Genomic DNA, 27,428 nt, shown 5'->3' on the forward strand with positions numbered 1-27,428 from the left:
CTTTCGTGCTTGAGATCTCTCTATGGTGACTATCTAACCGGTGAAAAAAAACATCAAATACTTCCACTAACAGCTATCTTCGCATGTCGGTCTCACCTCTTTGCTTTGTCTCTGTGGTGTCTCATTAGTGTGGCGTGAATGTGCTTTGCGAGTCACCGACTACCCTCAATCTCTCTCTCTTTTGTTGTGGTTCTTGGTGTTTGAGATTGGGAATTTAAGGCTCGTGTTTAGGATTGGAAATTTGAAGAAAAAGGGTAACATATTCTTTTATATAAAATAAATTAATTATTTAAATGCTCATTGCCTTCTAAATGATATATTTGCCTTATATTCTAATGGTTCATAATTGGTAAAAGAAAAAGGAAAATTCAATACTTTATTATTGTGGTATCAATTGCATCAATTTAAGTAATATATTATTTTATATGGTAATAGTACCATATATAGTGTATTGTTTTATAAGCTAATTAGTGTTGATAATAAATTAAATATTATTATATTAATATATTTTTAAGTTTATTAATTTTTTAAGATTATTTAGTTCTATTTATTTTTCCAATAATTTTTTTAATCTTTTAATTATCTTATTTTGTATATCGTTTGATACCGAGCCAAGATGCCGAGACCAATATGCCTTGGGACCCTCCAAGTCAATGACTGATACTGCAACTTTGAACCATTACTAGGCTAGCTTGTTTCAGATGTTCTATATGTAGGATGCTATAGCTTTTTGTACTCTCCCCCTATAATAAAGGATGAGAGAGAAATGCATGAACACTGATTTTCAAGTATTTTCTGTTACTCTTTTATGTGCTTGACCTTACTGGATAAATTAACAAGATTGTGCAATGGTAATTGCACTGCTTCTTAATATTTTCTAAGGTTAAAACAATAGTTATGAGCATTATCACATTGAATAATACAGGATGCAGCATTGCTGTAATTGCTGGATGTTTTTCTAATAAAGTTAAATCAACTATCATCTTATTAGTTTTCTTGTGCTTTTACTTTCCAGCGGCAGGCAGAGAGAATCAAGCGTGAGAAGGCACAGGCAAGAAGAGGAGATGACGCAGACCCTCAAGTTAAACCTGAATTTCTGGTTCCTGTTTCTCGGTATCATGGCTCTCGTCTTGCTTCAGCGCCAACACCTTCGCCATATCAACAACATGAGATTAAAAGCAAACAGTCTGGGACATCTGGTAGTCAGGGACGTAAAGTTGCACGTTTTTCTTCAGGAGCCACTGTTGGTGCTGCAATTGTTGAAGCTGAGAATGATCTTGAAACAGAAGTATGTTTTTCTGTTACCAAAGAGGCATTTTAATGTAGTTCTAGCGCCACCAACCATTCTTCAGGACCTTTTTATTTTTTATTTTGATAAACAAACTGAGGACTAATTTTCCTTGCTATGAGCCATAGTTTTAAAAGGTGTAAGGTTGCACCTAAGGGGCCAAAGTATCCTATAGCTTAGGCGCAACACAAGGCACGCGCCTAAGTGAAGTGAAACCTGACCTGTTATGCATATCAATTTTATAAAATATGATAAAAAATCCAATATAGTCAATAAAAAATTTAAGATTTCAAATACTTTAAAAAAACAATCAACAAAAAAAAGTAATGAAACTATATAAATTTCAATATACAATTAGAAATTTCAAGAATAAAAGTGTTTAAAAATGAAAAGTATAGTGGACAAGGTGCACCTCTTCAACAAGGCGCATGTCTTGGCAAGCAAGGCGCTATGGCTAGGGAGTGATTGCGCCTTGAGCCTAGGTGCGCTTTAAGCATGCCTTTTAAAACTATGGTATGAGCTTTGTCAGCATATAATTAATAGTGCATTTTTGTTATGTTTTTTTTTATCCCATACATTAATGAAATTTGCTAGTTTTTTTTTTTTTTTGGGTAGATAATCACACAGAAAAAAATATATTAAGAGAAAAGGGTGCCTAAAGGGCAACCCAAAGCATATAGAGAGTATACAAGAGGTGGCTAAAGGCAAGAACAAAAAGAAGAGGGGATACAAAAAACTCACCAGCCCTCATCTAGAACCCAACCAATCAAAATTTGCTAGATCATTACCTGCTGAAGTTATGCTTATTAGAATTATTTTTTCCTCTTGATTGTCAGTTGCACGATAACAAAGACGAACTGAAAGCAAAGCTGAAGGAGTTACTCCGCGAGAAATCTGATCTTTTTAACTCCAAAAATCCAGAGGAAGACAAGGTTTGAATACCTGATTTGTGTTCATTGGTTTTATGAAGGATTTAATTCTTATGCACTTTGTGGTGTAAAATATTTCACCTGATGCATATAGTAGGTTAATTTTTTTTTGATAAGTACATATAATCGGTTAATTAGGATTCTTGTATCTATATGGTACAGCAAAAGGAACTAATCCTGCTACCTGCCTGTTGCAAGAAGTGCAATCTACACATTCTAATGAACTTCCAGCAGTTAAATGACATAAAATAACAGGATGTTGTGTTGTGAGTGCAGTTTGGATTTGATAGAACAAGTTTCTAAGGTTACAAGGCCAACAAGTAGCTCCAGAATCTTTAATGTGTCTAAAAAGAAGGAAAAGGGGGGAAAATATAGTTAGACAGTCTGATCTATACCATTATAAAGCCTGCTACATCATCACTTCATTCATCACTCATTAACCACATTGCAATCCTCTGCAAATTTATCCTCGTTATATTGCAGTTTAATTCATGTAAAGTATCAGGTTTCAATACTTGTAATATTTTATCTGAGGAATGTTCTTGTCTGTCTTGTCTTCTTCCCTCTTCATTTTACCTGTTGATTTGTTTTTCCTTTTAATATCTCATCTTTGGGTGAAAAAGAATGAATAACTTCACTAGAGAATGTTATTTATTATGGCTATAGCATCTCAATGCTAATTAACCTTATAATCCTAACCTTTCACGTTACCTTAAACCGTTTAAATGAATATCATAAAACCTCTTAAGATGATTAGGATCAAGATGATACTCTATAAACATTAGCATCAACAACATGAGGTTAGAAGCAAACAAAAGATAGAAGCTGATACTCCATGCTAACCAGTGGCCCTAGCCAAGGCTGATTGGTGTAATTATTTTGGCTTGGTAAGCCCCTTGGATGTTCCTACATCAGTATAGGTATGGTACAGAAGATTTAAAAATGGGTGAAAACAGTGGCACCTTCTAAATGCTTGACTGTAACTCTCTCTAGGTCTCATTTGGTTCATAGGATGCAAGGAATATTAGTGTCTGGAAATATTAGGATGAAATTATTTCTATACCTATACCTGTGTTTGGTTTATGCTGTAATACATAATTTTTTTTTTTTTTGGATCAGAGTAATACAGATTTAGATTTAGTCACATTGTCAATGTTGTCCTTTAAGTGGAAGCCTAATTAGGATCTGTGAGATACAGTTATAATTATGGACGATAAAATTATATTATCTCATCGATATATATTTTTTATTTATTATGGACGATAAAATTATATTGTCAACGTTGGAATGGGAATATGACAAGCATTCCCAAGCTTTGATTACATGAATCAAAGCTAAAATTTTTGAACTATTGATCCAATTACTTGTGGGTTATAAACTTATCTTGAAGGAGAAGCCTTGTGCCAATATCTACAGTTATATGAATGAGGCAAGTGTTATCAGGAAAGAATTGGATGTAAATTAGTGAGCCTACTATCATTTGGTGTAAAAATCTTACTATGCTTCCTTAACTGAGGATAATTTGGAAACCATGGGTGCCAATTAAGGTGGGTTTCTTCGCTTGGGAAGCTATTGGGGCTTTGGGGAAGGATTTTAATGCTTGATTAGCTTAGGAGGGGATGAAGTATATTGAACAACTGTTACATATGTAAAAGGGAAGGAGAGTTGGCTGATCATATGCTCTTTCACTGTTCCAAAGCAACAATCTTGTGATAGTTGGTTTTTTCTTTGTTTGGAGTGACTTGAGTGATGCACTCCCCTATAATAGGAACTGCCATGAGTTGACATGACCCTTTTATGGGGAAGAAGTGGAAGAAATCTTAGAGGGTCGCTCCTCTATGCCTGTTTTGGAGATTATGGTAGGAAAGAAATATCAGATTGTTGAAGATATGGAATAGTTTGATCAAACAATCAAATTCTATAACTATCACAAGCTTTGTAGATTGGTTGATTTCCATCTAAGGAGAGGAAGATTGTTTTCGTTCGCTCTCTTCCTTTTTACTTGCTTGATGGTGTTATTTGTGTACATTGTGTGCCCTTATTTAGACATTTTTAATATATTATCTTGTTTTGCCAAAAAAAGGATAGCAAGAATTCATTTAGATACACTTCATATCTTCATGTGGAACAACTAGAAAACTAAGATAAAATTTAAACTAAAGCTTATTCATGATCCTTATTAGCTTAGATACAAACAACTATTTTGACTTTTTTCTAATGATGTGGTGATGTTCTTTTCCAGTCTCTCCAAATACACTATGCAACATAAAGGAGGTGGCTTGCTATGCCTTTTTCCATATGAATTGACTATGCTTAATTAATAGTAACTCAAATGATTGCGGGATGGCCCAATTAACACTAAACCAAGGGAAAACAGGAATTCTATACCTATGGTCAAGAAGAAATGAACAATGAGATATTATCTTTGTTAGAATATTTTCTTGGACAGTGGCCCACACATTAAATGCCTCTTTTTGGGCCCTAAGTTCCCAAATCTATATTTTTTTTAGAAACTTAGGTCCTTGACTCTAATATAACATTGTGATGTATACATATTGAATGAATCATGACAGTATGCTTTGATGTCTCGTATTAATAAGCTAATAGTTGGTCATCTGTGGAAGTTATTAGTATCCTTCATTCCATAGGACCTCCTTTTATAAATGTCAAAATTATTCTTTTATAGGTTTTGTCTTATACTAGTTACTACTTATTACTATTTATATATTGATTTCTAATTTCAATATATATTTGATGTATTTATTTGCTTTTCGTTTATCAGGTTAAATTGGGAGAGGCGGGTTGGAAAGAAAGGTATTATGAAGAAAAGTTCTCCACAAAAACTCCTGAGGAACAAGAAGCAATACGGAACGATGTTGTAAGCATTTGAACTCTAATATGTTTGATTTTTTATTTACCATATTTCTATTGTTGTGGATTATCTAATTTAGTTTCTATCTTTAGAGCTTTTTGATTGTTATTTAGTTTGGTTGTATGCTTTTGACTTCAATTGGTTGGTGGTTGCTCAATTTGCACTTGTTCTACCTGGGAAACAACCCCCATTGGTTGTCTAGCTTGCATAGGATTGAATTGAATTGAATTTTAAATTTTTAGAGGAGTAACACTCACCATGAACCCTCATGGTGATTCCTAAATATTACAAAATAGAATGCAATGCAATGAGAAAGAATGCAGTAAAAACTAAGATTGTAAATGGTCTTGTTAAATTTCTATTTGTTTCAATTGAGAATAAAACCCTTAACTAATACCTCTTCAGTCCCCATATTATCATCCAACCCTTAAGTCCACTATAATAACACCAAATATGGTCTTAAACGTGAATCAATATGTTAACATCTCCGATATCTATTATGTCCATTTTTGTTTTGTTTTTTATGGGATATTATGTCCATATTTGGCATCCCAAGGAAAGCCAAATTGAGGTTAGAGAAGATTCAAATAGATTTCCTTTGGGGAGGTAGTATTTTTGAGAAACAACTCATCTAGTGAAGTAGTTGGGTGTTAGATGTCTCTCTTCGCTCAACAAGGTCTCCCTTTGTAAGTGGAGTTAGTGATATGCATTCAAAAGAGAAGCTCTCTAAAAGCAGGTCATAGATGGAAAATATGGTGATGAAAGAACTTTGTGGGGATTGAATGGATCAAAAAAAGTTTTTTTTGCCTTTAGGTGTAGATTAACTCTAATTCAATCATACTTATCCCACATCCTTAACTATTTCTTATCTTTTTTCAAGATTCTAGCATCAATAGCGTCTGAGATTGAAAAATTGTAAAGAGATTTTCTTTAGTCAAGAGTTTGGGAAGGGAAAAAATATCATCTCATTAGGTGAGATCTAATGTGTAAATCTGAAGAGTTTGAAGGTTTGAGTTTCTAGATAATGTTGATAAGGAATCATGTTCTCTTAGGAAAATGACTTTGGAGTTTCCTTAGGGAATTAGGTTATCATGAGCATTTATGGGACACATCTTGATGAATGGGACATCAACATTTTAGTCAAATGATCGCATTAATGCACCTGGGAGGCCATTGCACAAGTGTTCCAAGTTTTTCCTAGACATGGTTACTTTGTGATAGTGATGGGTTGAGAAATCGTTTTTGGGAGGATTTGTGGTTGGAAGACCAACCTTTGTATTCACAACTTTCAAGTCTTTATGGAGTTGTTATGGTTAACAATCTCACCATATAAGGAAACTTGCTGTGCGCGGATAAAGGAAAAGGTGGATTGGGTCTAAGGAAACTTGCTGTCTTGAACAAAGCCCTCCTTGGCAAATGGATTTGGAGATACGCGCGTGCTAAGGAGGAGCTTTGGAAAAAAGTGATTGAGGCCAAGTATGGGCAAGAGGAGTTTGGGTGGAGGACAAGGAAAGCAAACGGGGTGTATGGAGTTGGAGTTTGGAAGGAGATTTTGAAGGAGTCCACTTGGTGTTGGGAAAATATGGTTTTCAAGGTGGGAAAAGGCAACAGAATAAGGTTTTGGACTGACCGTTGGTGCGGTAACAATGTGCTGTCCCAAGGCTTCCCAAATCTCTTCTCCATGGCTGCCCATAGAAATGTCACAGTGGAGGAATGTTGGGACCAGAATGTGGGTCAAGGAGGGTGGAATTTAAGGTTGTTAAGGGACTTTAATGACTGGGAGTTGGGCTTGGTGGACAATCTCTTAATTGTGTTGAGGGATTATAGAGTAAACTCGGAAGATGATTCGGTATTTTGGAAGAAAGGTGAGGGTGGACTGTTTAAAGTTAAGAAAGCATATAACGTGTTGACAAATACTCAAGGAGTGGATTTTCCTCATAGCAATGTTTGGGTGGACAAAGTTCCAACCAAAATTGCTTTCTTTGCTTGGGAAGCTACTTGGGGGAAGGTCCTCACTTTGGATAGGCTCCAGAGAAGAGGGTGGCATTTACCTAATCGGTGTTTTTTGTGTGGGTGTGAAGAGGAAACAATCAATCATATACTAATACATTGTACAGTGGCAAAAGGGTTGTGGAACATCATTTTTGCGTTGTGTGGTGTACAGTGGGTCTTTCCAAATTCTGTAAAGGAGGTCCTTAGTAGTTGGAAAGGTTCTTTTGTGGGGAGAAAAAGGAAAAAAGTGTGGAAATCAATCCCGTTATTCATTTTCTGGTCTATATGGAAGAAAAGGAATAGACTAGCCTTTAAGGGGGGAGTATTGGTTTCTCAGAAATTAAAAACTTCGTTTGTATACAATGTATGGGGGTGGGCTAAAGTGTACATGGATATGAAGTCGAATTCCCTATTAGGTTTCTTGGAGTGGTTAGCCTCCAAATAGGGTTTGGGTCGTGTTGTTTTTTTTGTTAAGGGGGTGGTAGTCTCGTATACTTCCTGTATGCCTTGAGGCTTCTTTGCCTTTCTTATATATATATTCTGCTTGCTTATCAAAAAAAAAAAACAATCTCACCATATAAGCTATTTTTGGCACACTTTTCTCCTTTTTCTTGGAATTTTAATTTTTCATTGCAACCGTATGGATCTGGAGATTGAGGACCTTGAAAGACTCATGTCATCCCTCACTTTGTGCACTTGTCTCCATTGGCCCTAGATGTGAGAACATGGTCATTAACCTCTTCAGGATTATTTTTAGGCAAATTATTATATGACTTTTTCCATTACATCACATATAGTTCCTCTCTCCTTAACCAATTTAATATGGCCATCTAAGGTCATATTATTTACATAAGAAGGTAGATACCGACAACTTGCTACAGTTGAGAAGACCTTTCAAATTCCTTACTCTTGCTTGGTGTGTTTTATGTATAAGGGTGAAGATTCAGACCATATCTTTTTGCATTGTCCTATAATTTTGGGGCTCTGACCTAGTCTATTCAGATTAGTCGGGATTGATTGGGTCCCACCTAAGATTATATATGTGATATGATAATCATTTCATATAGGGGTTTGGGGAACTTTATTAGAGGTACGACCCTTTGGCTAATTGATTGTCTCTCATAACTTTGGTTTGTATGGCGAGATAGAAATGTTAGAATGTTTTAGGATAAGTCGAGGGTGTCAAGAGTGGTTGTGAGATTTACTTCACTTCTATTCCTCTTTCTAGGCCTCTTGCATCAAAGCTTTTAAAGACATTCTTCTCAATGTTATTCAACTCGATTGATATTTAGTGTGTAGATTAAAAGGGTTTAGACATCATTAAGAGGATCTTAGTTAGGACTTGGGGAGATGACATCTTTGTATATTGTTTTATAGTTTAAACCTTTTGTGTAGGTTCCTTGTTTGGTGGAAGAGGGCAATCATATTTTAATCGTGTTTTGGTAGTTGTGGGAAGGACTCCTTATCCTTCTCATGTTTCTTTTTTACTATAATAAACCCTTCTTTTGGTGGAAGGTTGTGCTTCTTTAATAGACAACCTCTTTTAATGTGGGTAATGAGAAGAGGGTGAGGTCTTGAAAGGATAGATGGTGTGGAGATGAGCCTTTGTGTGTATGCTTATCTTCTTGTGTGCTTTAGTTGTATTGGAAGAGGCACGGGTGGTAGATTCATGGGATTGGACATGTGAAGCGAGTAATTGGAATCCATGTTTTTCTAGGCATTTGAATGAATTGGAGCTGGACAACGTAGAATGTTCCTTTTCTAGATTGCAAAGGAAGGCCAATATTAGGGAAGGAGAGGATAGGGTGGTTTGAATGTATTCGGGGAATAAAACCTTTTTTGTCAAGGTTCTATATTATGTCTTGGAATTGGGAAGATCAATTGCTGGGCACCATCTAAAGCGAGGGGGGTTTTCCTCCATAAATTTTATTTTTTATTTTTTGCTTGGGGGCTAGTTGGGGAAAAGTGTCGAATTTAGATCAATTTCAAAGTGAGGGTAGTCATTGGTAAATAGATGATTTCTTTGTAAAGTTGAGAAAGATCCATTGATCACATCTTCCTTTATTATACCAAGACAAGGGTTTTATATTAGTTATTTTGTTTATTTGACATGTCTTGGGTGATATCCTCTACAGATAGAGAGACCCTCTTAGGATGACATGACTCCTCTGTGGGGAAAAAACAAAAGAAGTGGTGGAGAGCCACTTGCTTGTGTATTTTTTAGATAATATGGAAGGAAAAAAATAAAAAATTGTTTGGAAATGAGAAGCATTTGACCACAGGCTGAAAAACACTTTTCTTAGTAATCTTTTATTGTGGGTTAAGTTGTACATAGGTGAAGTTTCAATGCCTTAAATTGATTTTGTTGATTGATTGGGTTCTCAATAAGAGAAGGTGGGAAGGCGTAGTTTTTTGTGTTACCTCTTTCTTGGCAGTACATTTTGATGATTGTTGCATACACCCTTTGTACTTAATGTGCTACTTCTTTTGGCACTTTTATATAATATACTCACTTTATTTGCCTATATAAAAAAAAACTCCAATATCTATGAGGAACAATGTTCATTCAGCAGATTTTCATCCAAAATCCTAAGCTTTGTCCACAGGAGAAAAAAATGTGTTTGGTGTATGAGAACCTTATGGGTTCTTTATTAGACTCATTATCTCATGTGGGAATTCTTATCATGTATCTTTCTGTTACCTAAAATTACCTTGTTTTGTCAGTGCAGAAAAGTTGACATGACAGCCTAAAAGAACCATGTAAACACTTCTCTCATTTATTAGATTCAGTTGTGGCAGACAGTTTTTTCTGCCATGATATACCTGATCCATAGATAATATTATGAATAATAGAAAATTTTTTGTTTACCTATCAAAAAAAAAAGAAAAAAAAAGAATAGAATTTTTTTTGTTATTGCCCCTTAAAATCAATAATAGGTAAGAGAATCTAAAAATATCAAATTTAGATATTTGCACTCGGACGAAATAAGGAAACATGACATATATGTTTTGGATTAGATTCCATTTTGAGAAAGTTGAAAAAGTACCATCACATTGGAAAGGTCCCAAACACCTTCCCTTCCTCAATGCATTTCTTAACTTATCTCTTCATTATCTCATGTGGGAAGTCCCATTAGGTATCCGTCTATTACCTAGGATTACGATTTCTTGAGTGATGCTTCTTTAGTGTAGTTGATGTATGAGAGTTGGGTCCTTTTCGTTAGATGCTACTTCCGGGTCCAAAAATTAATTTAAAAAGAAGTCAATTAACTCCTCTTGGAGGTCTCTAATGTGGAAAATTTGATCTCGTTGGTCCCTCTTTTCAAGGCTTAGGATGGGGGATTATGAGGATAGTTTTTATTTGGAGGGGCTCTAAGGATGGTAAGTTCTCAATCGTATTTTTTGGTTCTTTTTTTTTTTTTTTCTGTTAGCCAAAAGGATGATAATGCTTTCCCAATGAATGAGATTTAGGGTTTGTTGGCATCCTTAAAAGTGGGTTCTTTGCCTGGGAAGCATTAGGGTAAAATTCTTATTTTACATTAGCTTAAAAGGGGAGGTTGGCCTTTCTAGAATTGGCGTCTTTTGCAAAAGTGAAGACAGATGAATCGATCATGTTCTTTTACATATTGAAACAACAAGGAACCTATAGATTTTCTCCTCTTTTTCTAGTACGGGTTGGGTGAGTCCTCCTATGGTGAGAGAGACCTTATTGGGTAGGAATGGGAGTTTAGGAGGCAAAAAGAGAAGGAACAGGTGGAGATCTATGCCACTATGTTTGGACTGTTTGGTAAGAGAGAAGTCTTGGATATTTGGAAGATGTAGAGCAAACAATTCAAGCATTTAAACACTCCAGATGTTTCCTTCTCCTTTGGTCAAGAAAGTCCCTTGGTGCAGGATCTTTGTCTATGTTAGCTTTTGTGTGCAATAGTTGGTTTGGTTTTGAGCATTAAATTGTAATTAAATCGATTTAGTCTATTTGGATGCATAGAGAACCAAACTAACCAAATTTGAATGGAGAAAAGGGTTAGTTTGGTTCGGTTCACAAATAATAATTGTCTAAATCAGTCTAAGTTGGTTCGATTTGGTTAAAAAATTAACCATTTTTGGTCAATTTAAGATAAAAGAAAAAATCCCTAGAATTTTGTTTGCAAGCCAAAAAGCATTTATAATACTATCACAACTGGGGCCTTCATCAAGTCATTTTACTACAACCTAAATGATTAACGTGTAAGGATCAGAGTTTAATCAATAATACACAACTAAATTCGTATTCTAATAATACACATCAACCCGATTTGTTGAGAAGTGTGAAAAATTAGGAACACTCAATATATATATATTTTTTTGATAAATAAAGAAGAGTGTATATTAAAAAGAGGCGCCAAAAGAGCGATCCAAGGTATACAAGATAAATAGACCCACCCTCACACAACTCACAACTCAAACAAAAAAGAAGCTACCAAAAAAGAGGTGCAAAAACATCCCCACCTTCAATGAGAGCCCAACAAATCAATGAAACTAATTAACCTTGAAGGACCATCCTTGACAAACATCTTAGCCTCCGAGCAAAGAAAGCAAACAAAAGATCCTTTTAGCCTTTGGGTGGAAAGCATGTTGTCTTCGAAGGCAATTCTATTCATTGCCTTTCCAAACCGTCCAAAAAAGGCATAAGAGGCCTACTCTCCAAACTTTCTTGTGCTTTTTGCCTACAAATGAACCATTCCAACCCAAAAGCATTGCTCTAACCAAAGAAGGAAGCACCCAAGACACCCCAAAAAGAGTAAAGAAGACCTCCTATAAAACCCTTATCTTTACACAACGGAGATCTATGGATTCTTCATGCATTTGGTAAAGATAACATCTATTCGCTAAAGACCATCTTCTTTTTTGAATTTGGTCCAAGGTTAAAGCTTTTCCCCACATGGCTTCCCAAGCAAAGAAGCTCGCTTTGGGCTGCACCCACAAATTCCAAATGATTTAATCATGAACATTTAATATTGTAAACCTTAAAAATTCACATTGCAAAGGAGCCATATAAGACACATGTATTAATATGTGTATAAATAATTATCAGTTTGGTTTAGTTTGTTTTCAATTTTTGGAATGGGAAAAACTGTGGACTTAACTGGTTTGATCTGGTTTTAACATATAAAGTCAAAATTATGAAATATATATATATATATATATATATATATATATATATATATATATATATATATATATATATATATATATATAATGCCTAATCAGTTTGGGCTAGTTGAGGTGGTTTTTTTTGAGCCACTCGGTTTTTTTTTTTTCACATCCATAATGTTACATTCAGTGACTGGTTGGATTCTTGTTAATAGGAGTGTGCTGATTTTTTCTTTTCCTTGTTGCCTTTGGGTGTCCACTGTAATCTGTATACTTCCTATATTCAGAAATTCATGTTTGCCTGTATCTATATATCTATATATGTATAATGAGTCATTGATATGATACTTATATCCCATAAATGCAATTATACTAAGTTCCAATTGAATTGAAGTTTTACTTTCACATTCATTTAAAAGAGTGCAAAAAATAAAGATGACAGATACTATGGTTTTGTTTCCCTTTTCTTTTTGGCATTTCTTGCAAAGACATTTATGAATTTCTCCTCGACCAATGCATTTCAAGAGAAGCTCTTGGATTTACCTCGTTTATATATATATATTTTTGATAATTAAGAAAGGGTATTAAAGAATGCAAAAAGCGCACGAAAGTGCATGGGTTGTATATAATGAGCACCAAAAAAAGAAATAGAAAAGGAGGAACACAAAAATACTTCCTCCCTCAACAAAAATACTCCACCAAAGGCATATAGCCTCCGCCTCTGTACACCTTTACTTTTATTTGTTGGCAATCTTCCCTTTATTTTTGTTTTATAGTGTAGAAGGATGTCGATGTTATATTCTACTTTATTGTTTGAAAGCTTGCATTTTGTGGTTGTTGATTTTTGCCTTTTTTGATGTTTAGTGGGTTATGCACTCTTCAGTGAGAGGGATGCTCTTGAGTTGGGGCAGCTCCTTTGTTGGCAAAAAAGGAAAAGGGCTTGCAAGGTTGCTCCTTTATGCCTTGTTTGGTTCATTTGAAGGAAGAGAAATAGGAGAGCCTTTGAGAATTGTGATAGCTTGGACTAAATAATGAAAAGTTCCTTTTTATATCTTTTTTGGGAATGGGTTAGATTGTACATGGGGAATGGACCTATGTCACTGTTAGATTTTATGGAGTGGTTAGGCTCTTCATGGGGTGTGGTGTGTATTTGCGCTTTCTTGTTCTTTGGTTGCACTGTATACATTGTATATACTTTTTTAAAACAATGAATACAATCTTCATTTACCCATCAAAAAAAGGATGTCAGTATTTCCAACTATTTTGCTGGAAAACATATCTACAGCTGTACCACACACAGGAGGGTTTCAAGTGTGGAAATGGGTTTGGGGTTTTGAAATCTCTTATATTGATTGTGTACAAGTCATTAATGAGAGATCTTGATTTTCTCTGGTATTTGTCTTTTGCGTGTAGGGACTCTTTCTTGTGATTGCCTTCTGATTTTCCTATCTGACGCTGATAAAGCATGCAATTACTGTGGTAGTAAGTTGATAGAAAGTTTCTTTTCTCCCTTGATTAGGTTTTGAAGTACACAGAAGGCCTATGTTGGGTTATGCACTATTACTATGAAGGGGTATGTTCTTGGCAATGGTGAGTTACTAATGTTTTCTGCAACATCTTTAATTTAGCCTGCTATTATTGTTGCCTTTCATTTCCATTTTCTTTTGAACTTGGTCTCTCTCTTTCTCTGGTGCACTACTGAAGGAAAAGATTAGTTTCTCTCTATGGTTGTTTTCTGCAACATCTTTAATTTAGCCTGCTATTATTGTTTTCTTTCATTTCCATTTTCTTTTGAACTTGCTCTCTCTCTCTTTCTCTCTCTCTCTCTCTCTCTCTCTGGTGCACTACTGAAGGAAGAGATTGGTTTCTCTCTATGGTTGTGGTTCACTTCTTTGACATATGGTTTTTTTTTGTTGAAATATTTGTGCCAAAGGGACAAGATAATCTACACATTTAGAAAAATGACCTCCACTTATTGAAAATTGTAAATGTAACCTCAATTAGACATTATTACCTCTGCACTTCGTTTTCAAAAAGCATATGGATGTGAGATGGGGATGAAAAAAAGTTATGGATATTTATGTCCAAAAAAAGTTATATTTAATGATTCTAAGAGATGGAGGTATTCTTCTGAATATGGGATTTTTTTTCCCTTTTAATCAAATAACCCTATTTTTTTAAAACAATATGAAAATCCCTCTTTTACTATTATGGTAAAAAATAAAAAAATAAAAAAAGACTAAAAAATAGTAATTACACAATGCAAAATAAATTATGTTTTTAAAACTTCTCCCACAAACAATCTAACTCTTTTCTCTCAATTTCTTGTCTTATGATCCCAGTTTCACACTCTCACGTGCATTGCTAGTATATTTCACTTTCTTCATGTACTTGTTTGTGTGTATGCATGTGTAATTCATTAAAGGCACCGGAAAGGGGACATGGCATTGAAGGAGGGAATATTTAAGTGTGGAGTATATTTGGAGGAACAATTAGTGTTATCATTGTCTGGAAATTTATGGTATACAAAGATAAAAGTTGAAACTGCCTATTCTGAAGTGGAGTTCTTGTTGCAACTGTGGACAGTAGGATGCATTACTTTTGGTCTGAGCTTATGGGTATAGTTTTATTGCTCCTCTGCTTCGGATTTTCATGGGGCTTGGGATTCTAGCATTTCATCCTAATGTTGCATATTGAAAATGATGTCAGTGCATGCTGCAAATTGTGTTCTGTATTCTTCTATTCATTAGAGAATAATTGCAACCTATTTATACACAAGAGCCAGCTAGACTTATGGTAAACATACAGATAATTAAGGTAGCATAATTACAAGATATTCTAAAGTAAGAAAATATTTAACAAATCAGGAAGAATTGAAAAGGAATAGGAAATAGTTGACCATGGTCTTGATAAGGGAACAAAATTAAGACAGCTGGAGATTCTCTCAATAATTCAATGGCTAGCTGGAAGAATATTCCAGGATCTTCAATGGTGCAAAAGGCTCCTATGGTCACAAACTTGCATTTCTTACTCTTACAATGGATATAGATAAACTAAGATTCTTTTAATTCCTTTTAAAGATACTTATTTCTCTTTTAACATGAAATGCTGATTTATCAATAATGGGCCCGAGTTTATTTCCTGTGTTGAACAAGAATATCCAATTTTTACAGCATGTTTCCTGCACTATATAGATAGTCACCCATAGTAAACCAGTTAAAGTAATCTTGAGTGACCTCACAGGTCTACCTTTCAAAGGATGAGCATATCTTACTATAACAAATTAATCCTTTTGGCTTAAAAGTTTTTATTTGATAAGCATAATTTCTTTGATTCTTTATTTCAGGTTTTATCCTTATCACTATGCACCATTTGCTTCTGATCTCAAAGATCTTGGTCAGTTGAATATAAGCTTTGAACTGGGTTCTCCCTTCAAACCATTTAATCAGCTATTGGGAGTTTTTCCAGCTGCCAGGTAACTTGCTACTACTTTCGCATAAAATTTAGTATTTTGCAGGGCACTAACAACTGAAACATTTGCAGCTCCCATGCACTTCCTGAGGAATATAGGAAATTGATGACTGATCCAAACTCACCTATTATTGATTTTTATCCAACAGGTATTCCTTTTTACTAGCTAAAGGGCCCATACATTTTCCTCCTTAAGTGAGTTCAGGCTTTACAAGACCTTTTCCCCCTGCTTCTGAACATTTGTTCTGTGTATCAGATTTTGAGGTGGACATGAATGGCAAACGGTTTGCTTGGCAGGTTGGTTTTTCTTTTATTCTGTATTGCAACTTTATTTTGCTTTTCAGACATAACCACTTGTGGAAAGTATCTGAGTGGATTTTATGATTTTCTTTTTGCCCTCTAATATTTGCAGGGTATTGCAAAATTGCCTTTCATTGATGAAGCTCGCCTCCTGGCAGAGGTTCAAAAAATTGAGCACACTTTAACGGTATGATCCTTCATTCTATGCAAGCTTGAGATGCATACTCAGGTATTACCTTTCTTTTTCCAAGATGATCTTTAATTTCGTCTAATTTAGTTGAGTGCCACATTTTTCTGCAGGAGGAGGAATTCCGGAGAAACAGCGTGATGTTTGACATGCTTTTTGTGGCTCTATCGCATCCTCTCTCTCCATATATATTTTCTCTTGATGATCGTTGCAAAAAATTGACTGACAACGAGCGCACGGAAGTCAAGGAACAACTTGATCCCAGAGCCAGGTTGTGTCGTGTTTCTTAGATTTGATTTTATTATGTTTACTTTGAGCTTTGGTAAGAGGTTGGTTTTGCGAGGTGCAGATGCCCTTCCTTTCCACATTTTCTAGTGTTTGTAATTCAGTGGTTTCTGCCTATTATGAACCATCTTCTTATCTGAATTGTGGTTAAGATGATATCACTGAACCTGGAGTTGTCATTAAGGCATTAGCCTTATTGTTTGAGTTGCACATATACAGTGCCTGCCAGTTTCTTCTTGTTATGAATCGTCTTATCTGAATTGTGGTCAGATGATATCACTGAACCTGGATGATAGTTCTGCATTTTCTTGATGTTGCAGTTATATGAGTTGTCATTAAGGCATTAGCCTTATTGTTTGAGTTGCACATATACAGTACCTGCCAGTTTCTTCTTATTATGAACCGTCATCTTATCTGAATTGTGGTCAGATGATATCACTGAACCTGGATGATAGTTATGCATTTCTTGATGTTGCAGATATATGAACTGTCATTAAGGCTAATGCCTTATTGTGTAAGTTGCACTTATACAGTGTACTTTTTAGCTGATTAAAAAGATGCCGTACAATTTGAATGCCTTAATAATATGATTCAGCCATATAGCCATAGAATGCATGACTGATACTAATTGTGCTTCTTTCCAGTTGCATCATTTCCTAGTCTCTGTATTGCAAATGTGTAAAATGTTTCCTGTTTGCTAGCAACCCTGGAGTTTGTATGGACTGTTTTCCATGATAAGATGAATTCAAGATATGTTCGGATTATTTTCTGATTTACTTATGGGTACATGCAGTGGTGGGATGAATGGTTACATATCCCTTTGTGGTGGAGATCCTTGCCCTCCTATTTTCAGATCACCTATTGCTAGTTTGGAAGATATTATGGATAACCAAGTCATGTAAGTCTCCAAGCACCAAGTATATTCTTTGATAAGATTAATTAAAATGGTAATATGTTAAGACCTGTTACCCTCTTCTTTTTCATTTTTTCTTTTGTTCCCTTGCTGTTCAGCTGTGCTATATACAGACTTCCAGATGCTCATAAGCACATTACTCGACCACCTGTTGGAGTTACATTCCCAAAGAAGGTATCACTGCTATTGAGATTTCACAGTCTAGTTTGTCAACAAATTTCTCTTTCTTCGCTATTTATTTATTTTCTACATTCTTCTGCCTTCATAAGCTTTGATGTATATAAATCAAGTTTTGTTGTGTGTAATTGCAATGCCGCTTTTTTATTTCTATTTTTATTTTCTAGCCAATGACTTGCTGTTGGCAGATGATTGGATATCCCCATTTTTTTTTCTTTTCCTTATAACGATGTGTAATTTGGAAAGTAATAATGGCCACTTATGTTACCAACGATGGTTTTCCTCTTCTAGCATTATATGATTAGAAGATGGCTGTTATTCTGTATGCACATGTCTCTTGTTTCTCAAAGGACTGGTTCCCTTGCAAGCCTTTACCATTTTTTGTTTTATTATTTCATTTAGTATGCTACTTTATTTTTCTATTCTGTCCCTCTGATATGTCAATGCCCTCTGGTTGGTTGATTTGCTTGTTTCCTAGGAAAATTTCAGTGCTACTTTCTTTGTTATGTACACAGCTTCTTAAAAATATGTATGATAATCTATCATTGTTGTAGATGAAAGAAGACAGAATTACTCTGTAATTTGAGCCATTTATTATGTTTTATTAAGCTACGTTTTTTCTTTTACCTTTTTCTTTGTTTTTTAATATTATTTTTAAAGGATGAAGCAACTGTACTGTATGAAACCTGTTTCTTTGCATTAAGAAGGTCACACAAAGCTACCTTTGCTGCTTTTGTTATTTTTCACTGGTCTTGTATCATTTCAGTGCTTTTTTATCATCCTTCTTGTCTTCTTACAGATTGTTAGTGTGGGGGATCTGAAACCTGATCCTGTTCTGTGGCATGAAGACAATGGAAGAAGGCCCTGGGAAAATGGAAGGTATACTATATTAAAGTTCATTTTGTTTTAATAGCCAGAGCTCAAGGGTAGAGTTTACTTCTGGGAAATTTTTTATATTGTTCATTTATTTATTCTTTCTCTATGTTCTTTGTTTCTCCTGTTTGTATGTACTGCTGGTTTTCTAATTGTTTCTGGCTCTCTTTTTCCATTTCTTTTTCAGACAAAACCTCCCTGGGACTATTTCTGGTAGACAGCTTGGGGAGGCAGCACATCGGCTTGTTGTTAATAGCTTACAAGTAAAGGCAGAACGTAATGGCTTTGGCGATCAGATGCACGCTCCACCACCTTATCCGGCAGCTCCATATGGTCCACCCCTTTCTTCCTACTCAGATAACAGGTACCATAATCAGGAGCATCATAGGATGGCGCTGCCTAGACCAGACTATTCTGATCAAACATACCGTAGATCTTCAAACCCTGCTTCTGTAAGAAATCATTTTGACCACAGATATGATCAGCCACACGCTTCCTCAGCTACTGGCCATCACTACAATAGGTCCACTGTACATGGATACTACCAACCAGGATTTCATCAGAATGATGGACCCGGGTACCATCCTAGACAAGAAGCACAAACTCACATTCCTGCTGGTGCCCATCTCCCTGTTCAGGGAGGTCACAACAGCCACCCCGGTTATCAATCATATGGAGCTTCTAGTTATCATGAACGGGCCAGTGGCTGGCCCCCAGAGGGTAATAATCAGAGCAATCCCAGAGGCCATGGTCACCCTCAGGGCAATCCCAGAGGGTATGGTCATCCTCAACAATTAGGCAATCAGTACTCAGTGTTAGACAGAAGGGCAAACAGAGGGCCGCCACCACCTGGTTATGATCGCCGCTAGTTGCCCTGAAAAAAGAAATGTTGTACGATATTCAGTTTTTAATGGCTTAACAGTTTTACCATAATGTTCTTTTTGCCTTTAATTTTGTCAATTCAGTAGGTTATTGTAGGCCTTCTCATTGATTTGGTTTGGTTTTAAACGATATATTCCTACTGTAAATGGCAGTGGCCAAATCTCTTGTAATAAACCGTTTTGAGTGAACGACCTCCCATTCCGAGAGAGGAGCCATTTGACAATTAGGATTGAAAGTTTTTGTTTAATAGTCATTTGCAATATGTAACAGAACTTGTTCAATGTTTTCCCAAGGGAATCCCCGTTCTAGTGTAGCATGTCGTTTTCAACATTTTGTCAAATTAGGCACGGATTTCATCCTTCGTTTCTCTCCTTTTCCTACACTCCCTCAAGCAGGCTACCAATGAATTCCATGGCAAAATTTTCAAAGGACGCCGTAGAAATGGCTGATGATGTGACCAATGCACGTGAATCAGAAGGTAAAGAATTTCCCCCATGATGTGGACTTTACGAGGAAAGATACCCGTTTAAAATGGAATCAGATATACCGACACATTTGATTGGAGGAACTTATGGGTAATGTTGGCTAAAACAATGGATATAGCCACACCTCCTATTTTTCTCTTTAGGAAAAAGGAAAGGAAGGCAGAAGATTGGGGGGTGGGGACTCTTCATAACAGGCATCTTTCATGTGAGAGGGAGGGTTCATTTAATGTGGCTTCGCTGTATGGGTGGAGTGTTTTTTTTTGGTCAAAAAGAGAACTTAGATGCACCAATCACCCGAGCGTGTGCACCGCAGTCACAGCTTATGGTGGTCTGCTGGTGGGATATTTGTGGGCCACCTTCCCTATCCTCTCCGCCCTTTATCCCTTCTTTTCTTTTTATATTCACTTGTTTAATCTTCATCTTTATTTTAAGTAGATATATATGCCACTAGCGAGTGGAGCGTATTTGCCGCTGACTCTTGGTTCTCCCCCTCCTTCTTGGAAGCTTCACTTACTGGGTTTTGTTCACACAGTTTGGGAGCAGAGAGACAGTTGGTATGTCACACGTGTGAATGATTAGGTATGTAGTCCATATTCCAACAACTGTCAACCGAAGAGATCTGATTACATCACCCCCCTTTACACCCTTCCCTATATCACCCCCCGATGCTGACAACTGACAGGACCCAGGAGAGGGCAAAGCTGTTAATATGACATCATAAACACATATCACATGAGCTTTGCACATGGATTCAAGTAAAGCAAACATAATTTAAGTACATCCTCAGGCCCCCACCTCCACTACCCCCATAATCGTTTAAACTTTAGGATTTACGACCAAGTAGGCTTTGTATTATTATAAAGAATAGTATCCCCATTGATCCCTGTATTGTTTGCGAGACACGTTCATTTTAAAAATAGAATTCAGAGTTGACAAGTAATCTCCCCTGGCAATTAAGGAATTTGAGACGCAAATACTTATATAATAATTGCTTCATCTAGTCATCTATGACGTATATTTCAACTCACTTTCATTAGTCAGTAGAGGCAGGTGTGCTCCATAATTAAGTTACACTTCACCTCTTCTTTGTTACTGTAACCATGAAGTAGGATTAATTTCACTCAATGTTCCTTTATGCTATGTTTAATTCTCAAAATGTTCAAAGAAAAAAGAAAATAAAAGAGATTTATAGTCAATTCTCAATCTTAGCAAAAACAACCCATTCTCTAGGAATTCGATTCCCCACGTTTTATTTTCGTGGGAATGAAAGTTGATTCCAAGCTCCACCCTAATCTTAACGGCTGGCTTCCCAAGTATATTACCTAAGCAAAAACAACCCATTCTCTAGGTATTCGATTCCCAACGCTTATTTCTGTGAGTAAGAAAAGTTGATTCCAGTCTCCCATCCTAATCTCTTGAAACATCCATAAAATTTTTTTACATGTCATGCACCATTGTGGGCTCTCTCCTGAATTCCGACATCCTGCCACGTGGTTCCCCTTTACACAGTCATAAAATTCGGCTATCTACGTTTATTATTTTATTTATTCTTTTACTTTTAAAAGACATGTGGCTTGCCATTACCGACCCAAAAGGAAAGGCATAAATCAAGTTTTTAGACTGGAAAAGGTCATACAAATTCCAAAAATCTTTGTCATTGGTCTCTCCTAACCTTCCCACCACATCCTCAATCCAAGTGAATAATCCCTTTATTTTTTAGGGGGTTAGGTTATTACTTCTTGAACCTTCCAAGAGATCAAACCCCCTTTAGAGATTGATGTGTTCTTTTCAAAACCACATTTATTTTTGTTTTCATATATTAGTTAATTCTTAATATAATGTTTAATATCATGAGTCAAATCCCCCTTTTATGAAAGAGAAATAAAGAAATGGGAAAAATGAAAACTACCCAAAATTATAATATTGTGTTGGGGGGAGGGAGAGGCAGACAGATGGTGAGTTCATGTAATATGTGCATGAATTTGAGCCACGGAAAGGGAAGGGCAATTGGGGTTCAGAAGTAAATGAAGGAAGGGGGAAAGAATAATTTAAAAAGTGATTGATTGGAAACCCAAACAGCTAATGCCATTGAGCCGTGACCCGTCTTTTCCGAATATTATACTAATTGCAGTGAGACCTGCAACAGAACACGAGGCAGCGACCCGCCATATTAGATTAGAGATAAGTTTTGGGAGAAAAAGGTCTTGATTGGATAACAAGTAATGAATTCAAACAAGATTTAAAATATCTGAGAAATGAAATAATTTATATATATAGAGATCGGATGGGGCGAGGGAGGAAAAATAGTAAATACATTATTGGTACTGGGATACCCACCATATAGACCAGGACCCCTTTTCCTATTTTTTCAAATGGATCCCACAAGTATCGACTCCACCACTCAAGGGCCACATGGCAACTTGTTTTCCCCTCTGTGGACGCCCTTTTGGGAGTACGAAATTCAGAGATGATATCCCTGTTTGGCTGTTGCTTCTCCTGCAAAGATTTGGGGCCTTCTCTTTGGTAGATGGTAACCATATATAAAAAATATCCCCATATCTATTCTCTGATGCTTGATTCCATCCATTAGCTGCTGGAAAGCCATTTATTTAGCTTCCCTTTGGTACAATCTGTCAGCAAAAACTCAAGGAATGGGTAAACAAACGTTAGATGTTGAAAGCCATTTAATTATTTGGAGAGAATAGACTTTAACCAGAGGGTGTTTGAGACTTTGAGTTTGACTCGATGGAACTGAAGAAGAGGAAGTTGTGGGGTTTGGTGATTTAGAAGGGGAATGAAAAAATTCAATGGAAAGGACAGCAGGGTGGTCACGTGGCGGCAGGAAGACATGTTCCCTGCTTCACGGTGCAAGAGTTTGAATTTTTACAGAAAACGGCAAAGGGGGTCGGTTCCTTTCTCTTTATCAATTCCCATTCTACTGCCATTCAGCTTTGACTCCTAAATTTACTCCACCCCATCTCTGATCATGACAGAGGATTACTTTTAACTTGTAGATAGAAACGAAACCAACAAGTAACCAAATAGTATTTTTCTTTCTTTCTTCTTCTTCTTTATGATATGCAAATAGAATAGCTCTGATCTAGGGCCTGCACTGCCCATCAATCGACAAAAAGAGCTGATGATAGCGAAGAATTCATGGAAGGAAGCTTCACTGAAAGGCGCCATCAAAGTTGATCCAACATCCATACAATTTTCTCCAGTAGGCCATGCACAGGCTCACATGGGAAAGGGATTTCCATTCCCCATATTATCTGACCAACACACACATTTGGTTTAATTTACAGCCAGATGTTGATATCAAGTGAATTACCATTCTCACATGGAATATTCCTGGCAAAGGTTTGGCAGGTTCTATCCATGTAATGAATAGTTTGATGTGTGACATGTCCCAATGTTTTTGTTCTAGGTTTTGGTAATTGACAGTGGAATTATTGGCTATTGGTGTGCACATTTTCATGGTTTTTTTGTCCAATATTCTTTTAACAGACAAAGATTGGTGTGTCTCTCATAAATGTAACTAACAACTGCACCAATGCACTTGACCAATTAAATCACAATCTAATCGAAAATATGTCTGAAACATTCAAAATTAGAGGCAACCCATACCATGTATTTGTTTAAAGGAGCATTATTCTATGAAGGGGTTTTTACTAGCTTAAAATAAAAGGTAAATTGTATAAAATTAGGAGCATTTGTCCGATGGTGTCGGTTCAAAGAAGTCTGTTTGAAGAGGGTGTATTCTATTTTGGGAGTGAACAGCATTATCCAAAACCAAAATACTAAAATAAAAGGAGGTATTGAATCTCCAATCTTGAAAATGGAAGAGTAAGGGAGGTATTGTTATTATTATCCCTATCATTGGGCAATAAAATAGGAGGTTAAGAGGATATTGGAGGTTGGTGGATCTGATCTGACGTTTCATATATATGATATAAGGCTTGTTCCAACGAAATGAAACCATGTTAATAGGTGGTGTGAAATGGAATGCGGGATTTAGAAGAAGAGAAAATAATATGATGGTGAGAGAGAGGAGAGGGTGAAGGTGAAGGTGAGGGTGGTATGTGGTGTATTGTGGCCTGTGGGAGAGGGGGACTGGGCTTGATTTGATTTAAAAAGGGGACCAGTGACACCATCCCTCCTCATATTCTCCTACTTTTGGCTTTGGTTTCAAGTCAGTGGTGATTGGTGCCTTGGTGGTGAACCCCAACAAACAAAAACACCTTCTCACATTTGGGCTCCTCCCCAAACCCCGAATCCTTTTCTTTTGCCTTGAACCTCTATTTGCCTCTTATGGAAACTCTTCTCCCCTCCAGATTCAAACGTGTCTGTGTTTTCTGTGGTAGCAGCCCTGGCAAGAATCCCAGCTACCAGCTCGCCGCTATTCAGCTTGCCAACCAACTGGTACTTCTACTTCTCTTCTAGTTGTACTCCTCCTCCTCCTCCTCCTCCCCAGTCATAGAGAAACAGAGACAGACAGACACACACACACACCAGTTGTTTGTCTTCTCTGTATTTTGAATTCTGGGTGGCTCTGCTTATAGATGTTATTCAATTTTCTGTTTAGTAGTTGATAAAAATTGAACCGCATGAGTTTTTTAAACTGAATTTGGATAGTATTTCTCTGTGTTTTAGTGAATATGAGCTTGGTTCCTTCTCTATTGTTCAATAAGAAAGAAATATCAGGGAACATGAAGGCACTGCCTCTGTAGCAGACAAAGCAGGGCTCAGAAGCCTCTGTTTTCATGTGCCATCAATTGATTGGCCTTGATGAATTCAAAAAGGAAATGATTGAAAAACCCATAAAACACTTACAATAGTCAAGTTGATGGGGGCTATAATTGAACTTAAATTATATAAAAACTGTAGGTTGAAAGGAAAATCGACTTGGTTTATGGTGGAGGGAGCATTGGCTTGATGGGTCTCGTCTCCCAAGCTGTCTACGATGGTGGCCGCCACGTATTGGGGTAATCCCTTTGCTCCTCAAAATTCTCCCATAATCTTCACCTTTTCTTTTCTTTCTCTCATTCACTCATCTCTTCTTCTTCTTCTTCATCATTTCTCAGAGTGATTCCAAAGACTCTCATGCCCAGAGAGGTAATTGCATTTTATCGAACTGGTGACATTTAACTTTTTGTTATGATTGGTGATGCCAAAGTACAAATCTCACGTGAACATTAGTTCAATTCTGAGAAGCCTTTGTAATTTATTTATTAATATAAAATATTATGTTGTCTATATACATATTTTTTCTCTTTTCTTTTCAGATTACAGGAGAAACTGTTGGAGAAGTGAGAGCTGTGTCAGGAATGCACCAAAGAAAAGCTGAAATGGCTCGTCAAGCCGACGCATTTATTGCCTTACCAGGTATTATTTTTATTAAATACCACAAACCGGATATTCCCATCTCATTTCTACTCCCCTCCACATATACCGATATATCCCCTTACATCAAAAAAGTATTTACGTATATAAAGAGACAGAGAGAGAGAGAGAGAGAGAGAGAGAGAGAGACATCTAAGAAATCTAGTGATCTAGTGGAAATTACAATTCCCAACACAGGTGCATGTAGGTATATAGATTGCATTAATAAACGAGTTATTTATACTTGCAGGTGGGTACGGGACCTTGGAAGAATTGTTGGAAGTCATCACATGGGCTCAGCTGGGTATTCACGATAAGCCGGTAAAAAAACCCAACTTCTCCTTGTAGATTTCTAGATATTCTTTTTCTGCAAACAGTGGGGATGGGGGTACCCCATGTGATTACGTTTACCCTCTCAAAAGTACAAAAACAACCTGTACAATCAATCAATCACACACAAATGTTTGTTTGATTGTATGAAAATCTAGTGAAGGGCGCAGATCTACGATTATCCTTACAATTTATTTGTTCTTTTGACAAAAAAGGTGGGATTATTGAACGTTGATGGGTACTACAACTCACTGCTATCCTTCATAGACAAAGCAGTAGATGAAGGGTTTATAACAGTAGCTGCCCGTCAAATTATTGTGTCTGCCCCGACTGCCCAAGAACTTTTGTGCAAGCTCGAGGTACACCCCACTTTCATATTCACAATCTCTTGCGGTTTGTACACGTGGGACACGTGCAGCACCCAACCCACCACCAGAGGGGCAGTGATCACCTCCACCACTCTCACCTCACCTCTCCGTGCACCTCTTCCATCCTCACCCTCCGTTCACTTCTCATCAATCATCATTGACTTTTTTCAGGAATATGTTCCCAAGCATTCTGGGGTTGCCCCCAAGTTGAGTTGGGAGATGGAGCAGCAGCTTGGCTACGCGACCAAGTCAGACATAGCTCGTTGACCCCACCAAACAAGTTGACCACCTTTGATTATTTCCACCTCATATTAATATATCTCTACACCATACTCAACTCAACCACGTAACTCACTAGTCACTACACTTGCTTTTTGTTTTTTTGGGAACTTGGCCGTGGATTTTATTGATCAGAAGAGGAATGCTTCAATTTCTTCCACCCCAGTGTCATTTTGATTTAGATTCAGCGGTATAAACTTTTCTAATTTCGAAAATACTACAGGAGAAATCAGTTGGATCAGCTGTTGATGATCATCTGTAACTGTATTATTATCATCGTACTACATATTACGTGTAGAAGAGTATGTCTGACCCATGTAAACGGGACAGTGATGTGATCAGTGGTTTGGAATGTCGGTGATTACTGTACTTGTATAGAATTGAAGTGTTTAATGCAATTTGTTCTTTTGATTACAATGTCATCAAGGGGCTTTGACATGGACTGATAGTGAGGGTTTGTAGTAATCAGTCTTTTACACTCCCATCTTTTTCTCTTATCCTTTGTTTAGGCTTGATTGGTTATATATAGCGGCTTTTGTGTTTAGCCTCTTGGTTTTTTCTTTTTCTGTGAAGTTATTATAGTACATAAATTTGAATGATGACTTTGACTACATCGTCTTCTGGTAGAGCAGAAGAGCTGGCAATTTGTCCAGTTTGGGGGTTAAGTCAGAAGGCTCAACTTCAAACCAACTTGACAAGCCTCGTCTTGTAGTATGTGAATTCAATTGCATAGAATTGAAAGGCTGTGGCTTCCATTTTCTGGAATGATTCTTGGGTCCATTTCTCTGGTTGTTCTCAGCCACGTCTCTTATTTATCTCTTGTTATCAAAGCTATTCCAGCTATGGCATTATAGAAGGAAGGTCATAATATATAGACATATGCCTAACCTTCTGTTGGTCATCTTCTTCATTCTATTCCCTCTGCCAGGAAGACAGATAAAAAATCTAGCTTTTTTATTAATGGAAAAACACAAACCCGGAATCATAAATGTGTGAAAGGGAATTCTCAGGGAAAAGAGGGGGGTGGTTGGATAGGAAAATGACCAGATGAAATGGGTAAAGTGAAGTAAATTATTAAGAGAGTACAAGGACACCTGTCCTAGATCGTACCTCAAATGGACCATAAAGACAAGTGCCGCGTGTACGAAACAGAAGAAAGAAAGGTGGTTGAGTTGAGCTAGCCACGAACCCAATCCTCTCTTTAATTTCTCCTTTTTTTTTTTCCTTTTTTCTTCTGAGTAGTAGCTGTTGATGTTATAGAACGTGGCCCTCCCAAAGGGCC

General features: G+C 36.7%; 2 protein-coding genes across 3 annotated transcripts in view; both read left to right on the forward strand.

Annotated features, from left to right (window-relative positions):
- Nucleotides 1-19,630, forward strand: part of LOC117906055 (5'-3' exoribonuclease 3) — a 32,344-nt gene extending 12,714 nt beyond the window's left edge. The window contains exons 11-23 of the mRNA XM_034818997.1: nt 1,016-1,288; nt 2,125-2,220; nt 5,000-5,095; nt 13,734-13,804; nt 15,561-15,689; nt 15,758-15,834; nt 15,942-15,982; nt 16,098-16,172; nt 16,286-16,443; nt 17,251-17,355; nt 17,469-17,544; nt 18,347-18,426; nt 18,608-19,630. Coding sequence (XP_034674888.1) covers nt 1,016-1,288; nt 2,125-2,220; nt 5,000-5,095; nt 13,734-13,804; nt 15,561-15,689; nt 15,758-15,834; nt 15,942-15,982; nt 16,098-16,172; nt 16,286-16,443; nt 17,251-17,355; nt 17,469-17,544; nt 18,347-18,426; nt 18,608-19,289 — 1,959 coding nt within the window. The 3' untranslated portion in view covers nt 19,290-19,630. The remainder of the gene's footprint in view (nt 1-1,015; nt 1,289-2,124; nt 2,221-4,999; nt 5,096-13,733; nt 13,805-15,560; nt 15,690-15,757; nt 15,835-15,941; nt 15,983-16,097; nt 16,173-16,285; nt 16,444-17,250; nt 17,356-17,468; nt 17,545-18,346; nt 18,427-18,607) is intronic.
- A 4,072-nt stretch (nt 19,631-23,702) lies between these two features.
- LOC117905930 (probable cytokinin riboside 5'-monophosphate phosphoribohydrolase LOGL10) lies at nt 23,703-26,628 on the forward strand. 2 transcript variants are annotated; one of them, XM_034818813.1, is made up of 7 exons: nt 23,707-24,209; nt 24,675-24,772; nt 24,872-24,902; nt 25,073-25,172; nt 25,420-25,490; nt 25,715-25,858; nt 26,039-26,628. In XM_034818813.1, exons 1-7 carry the CDS (start codon nt 24,099-24,101, stop codon nt 26,132-26,134), a joined length of 651 nt encoding a protein of 216 aa, XP_034674704.1. In that variant the 5' UTR covers nt 23,707-24,098; the 3' UTR covers nt 26,135-26,628. The 2 variants fall into 2 exon arrangements, with proteins under 2 accessions (XP_034674705.1, XP_034674704.1); XM_034818814.1 differs by lacking the exons at nt 24,675-24,772; nt 24,872-24,902 and having other exon boundaries at nt 23,703-24,209.
- The last annotated feature ends 800 nt before the right edge of the window (nt 26,629-27,428 follow it).

The sequence above is a fragment of the Vitis riparia genome, chromosome 18, assembly GCF_004353265.1.
Source record: "Vitis riparia cultivar Riparia Gloire de Montpellier isolate 1030 chromosome 18, EGFV_Vit.rip_1.0, whole genome shotgun sequence".
In the NCBI taxonomy this organism is placed as follows: Eukaryota; Viridiplantae; Streptophyta; class Magnoliopsida; order Vitales; family Vitaceae; genus Vitis; species Vitis riparia.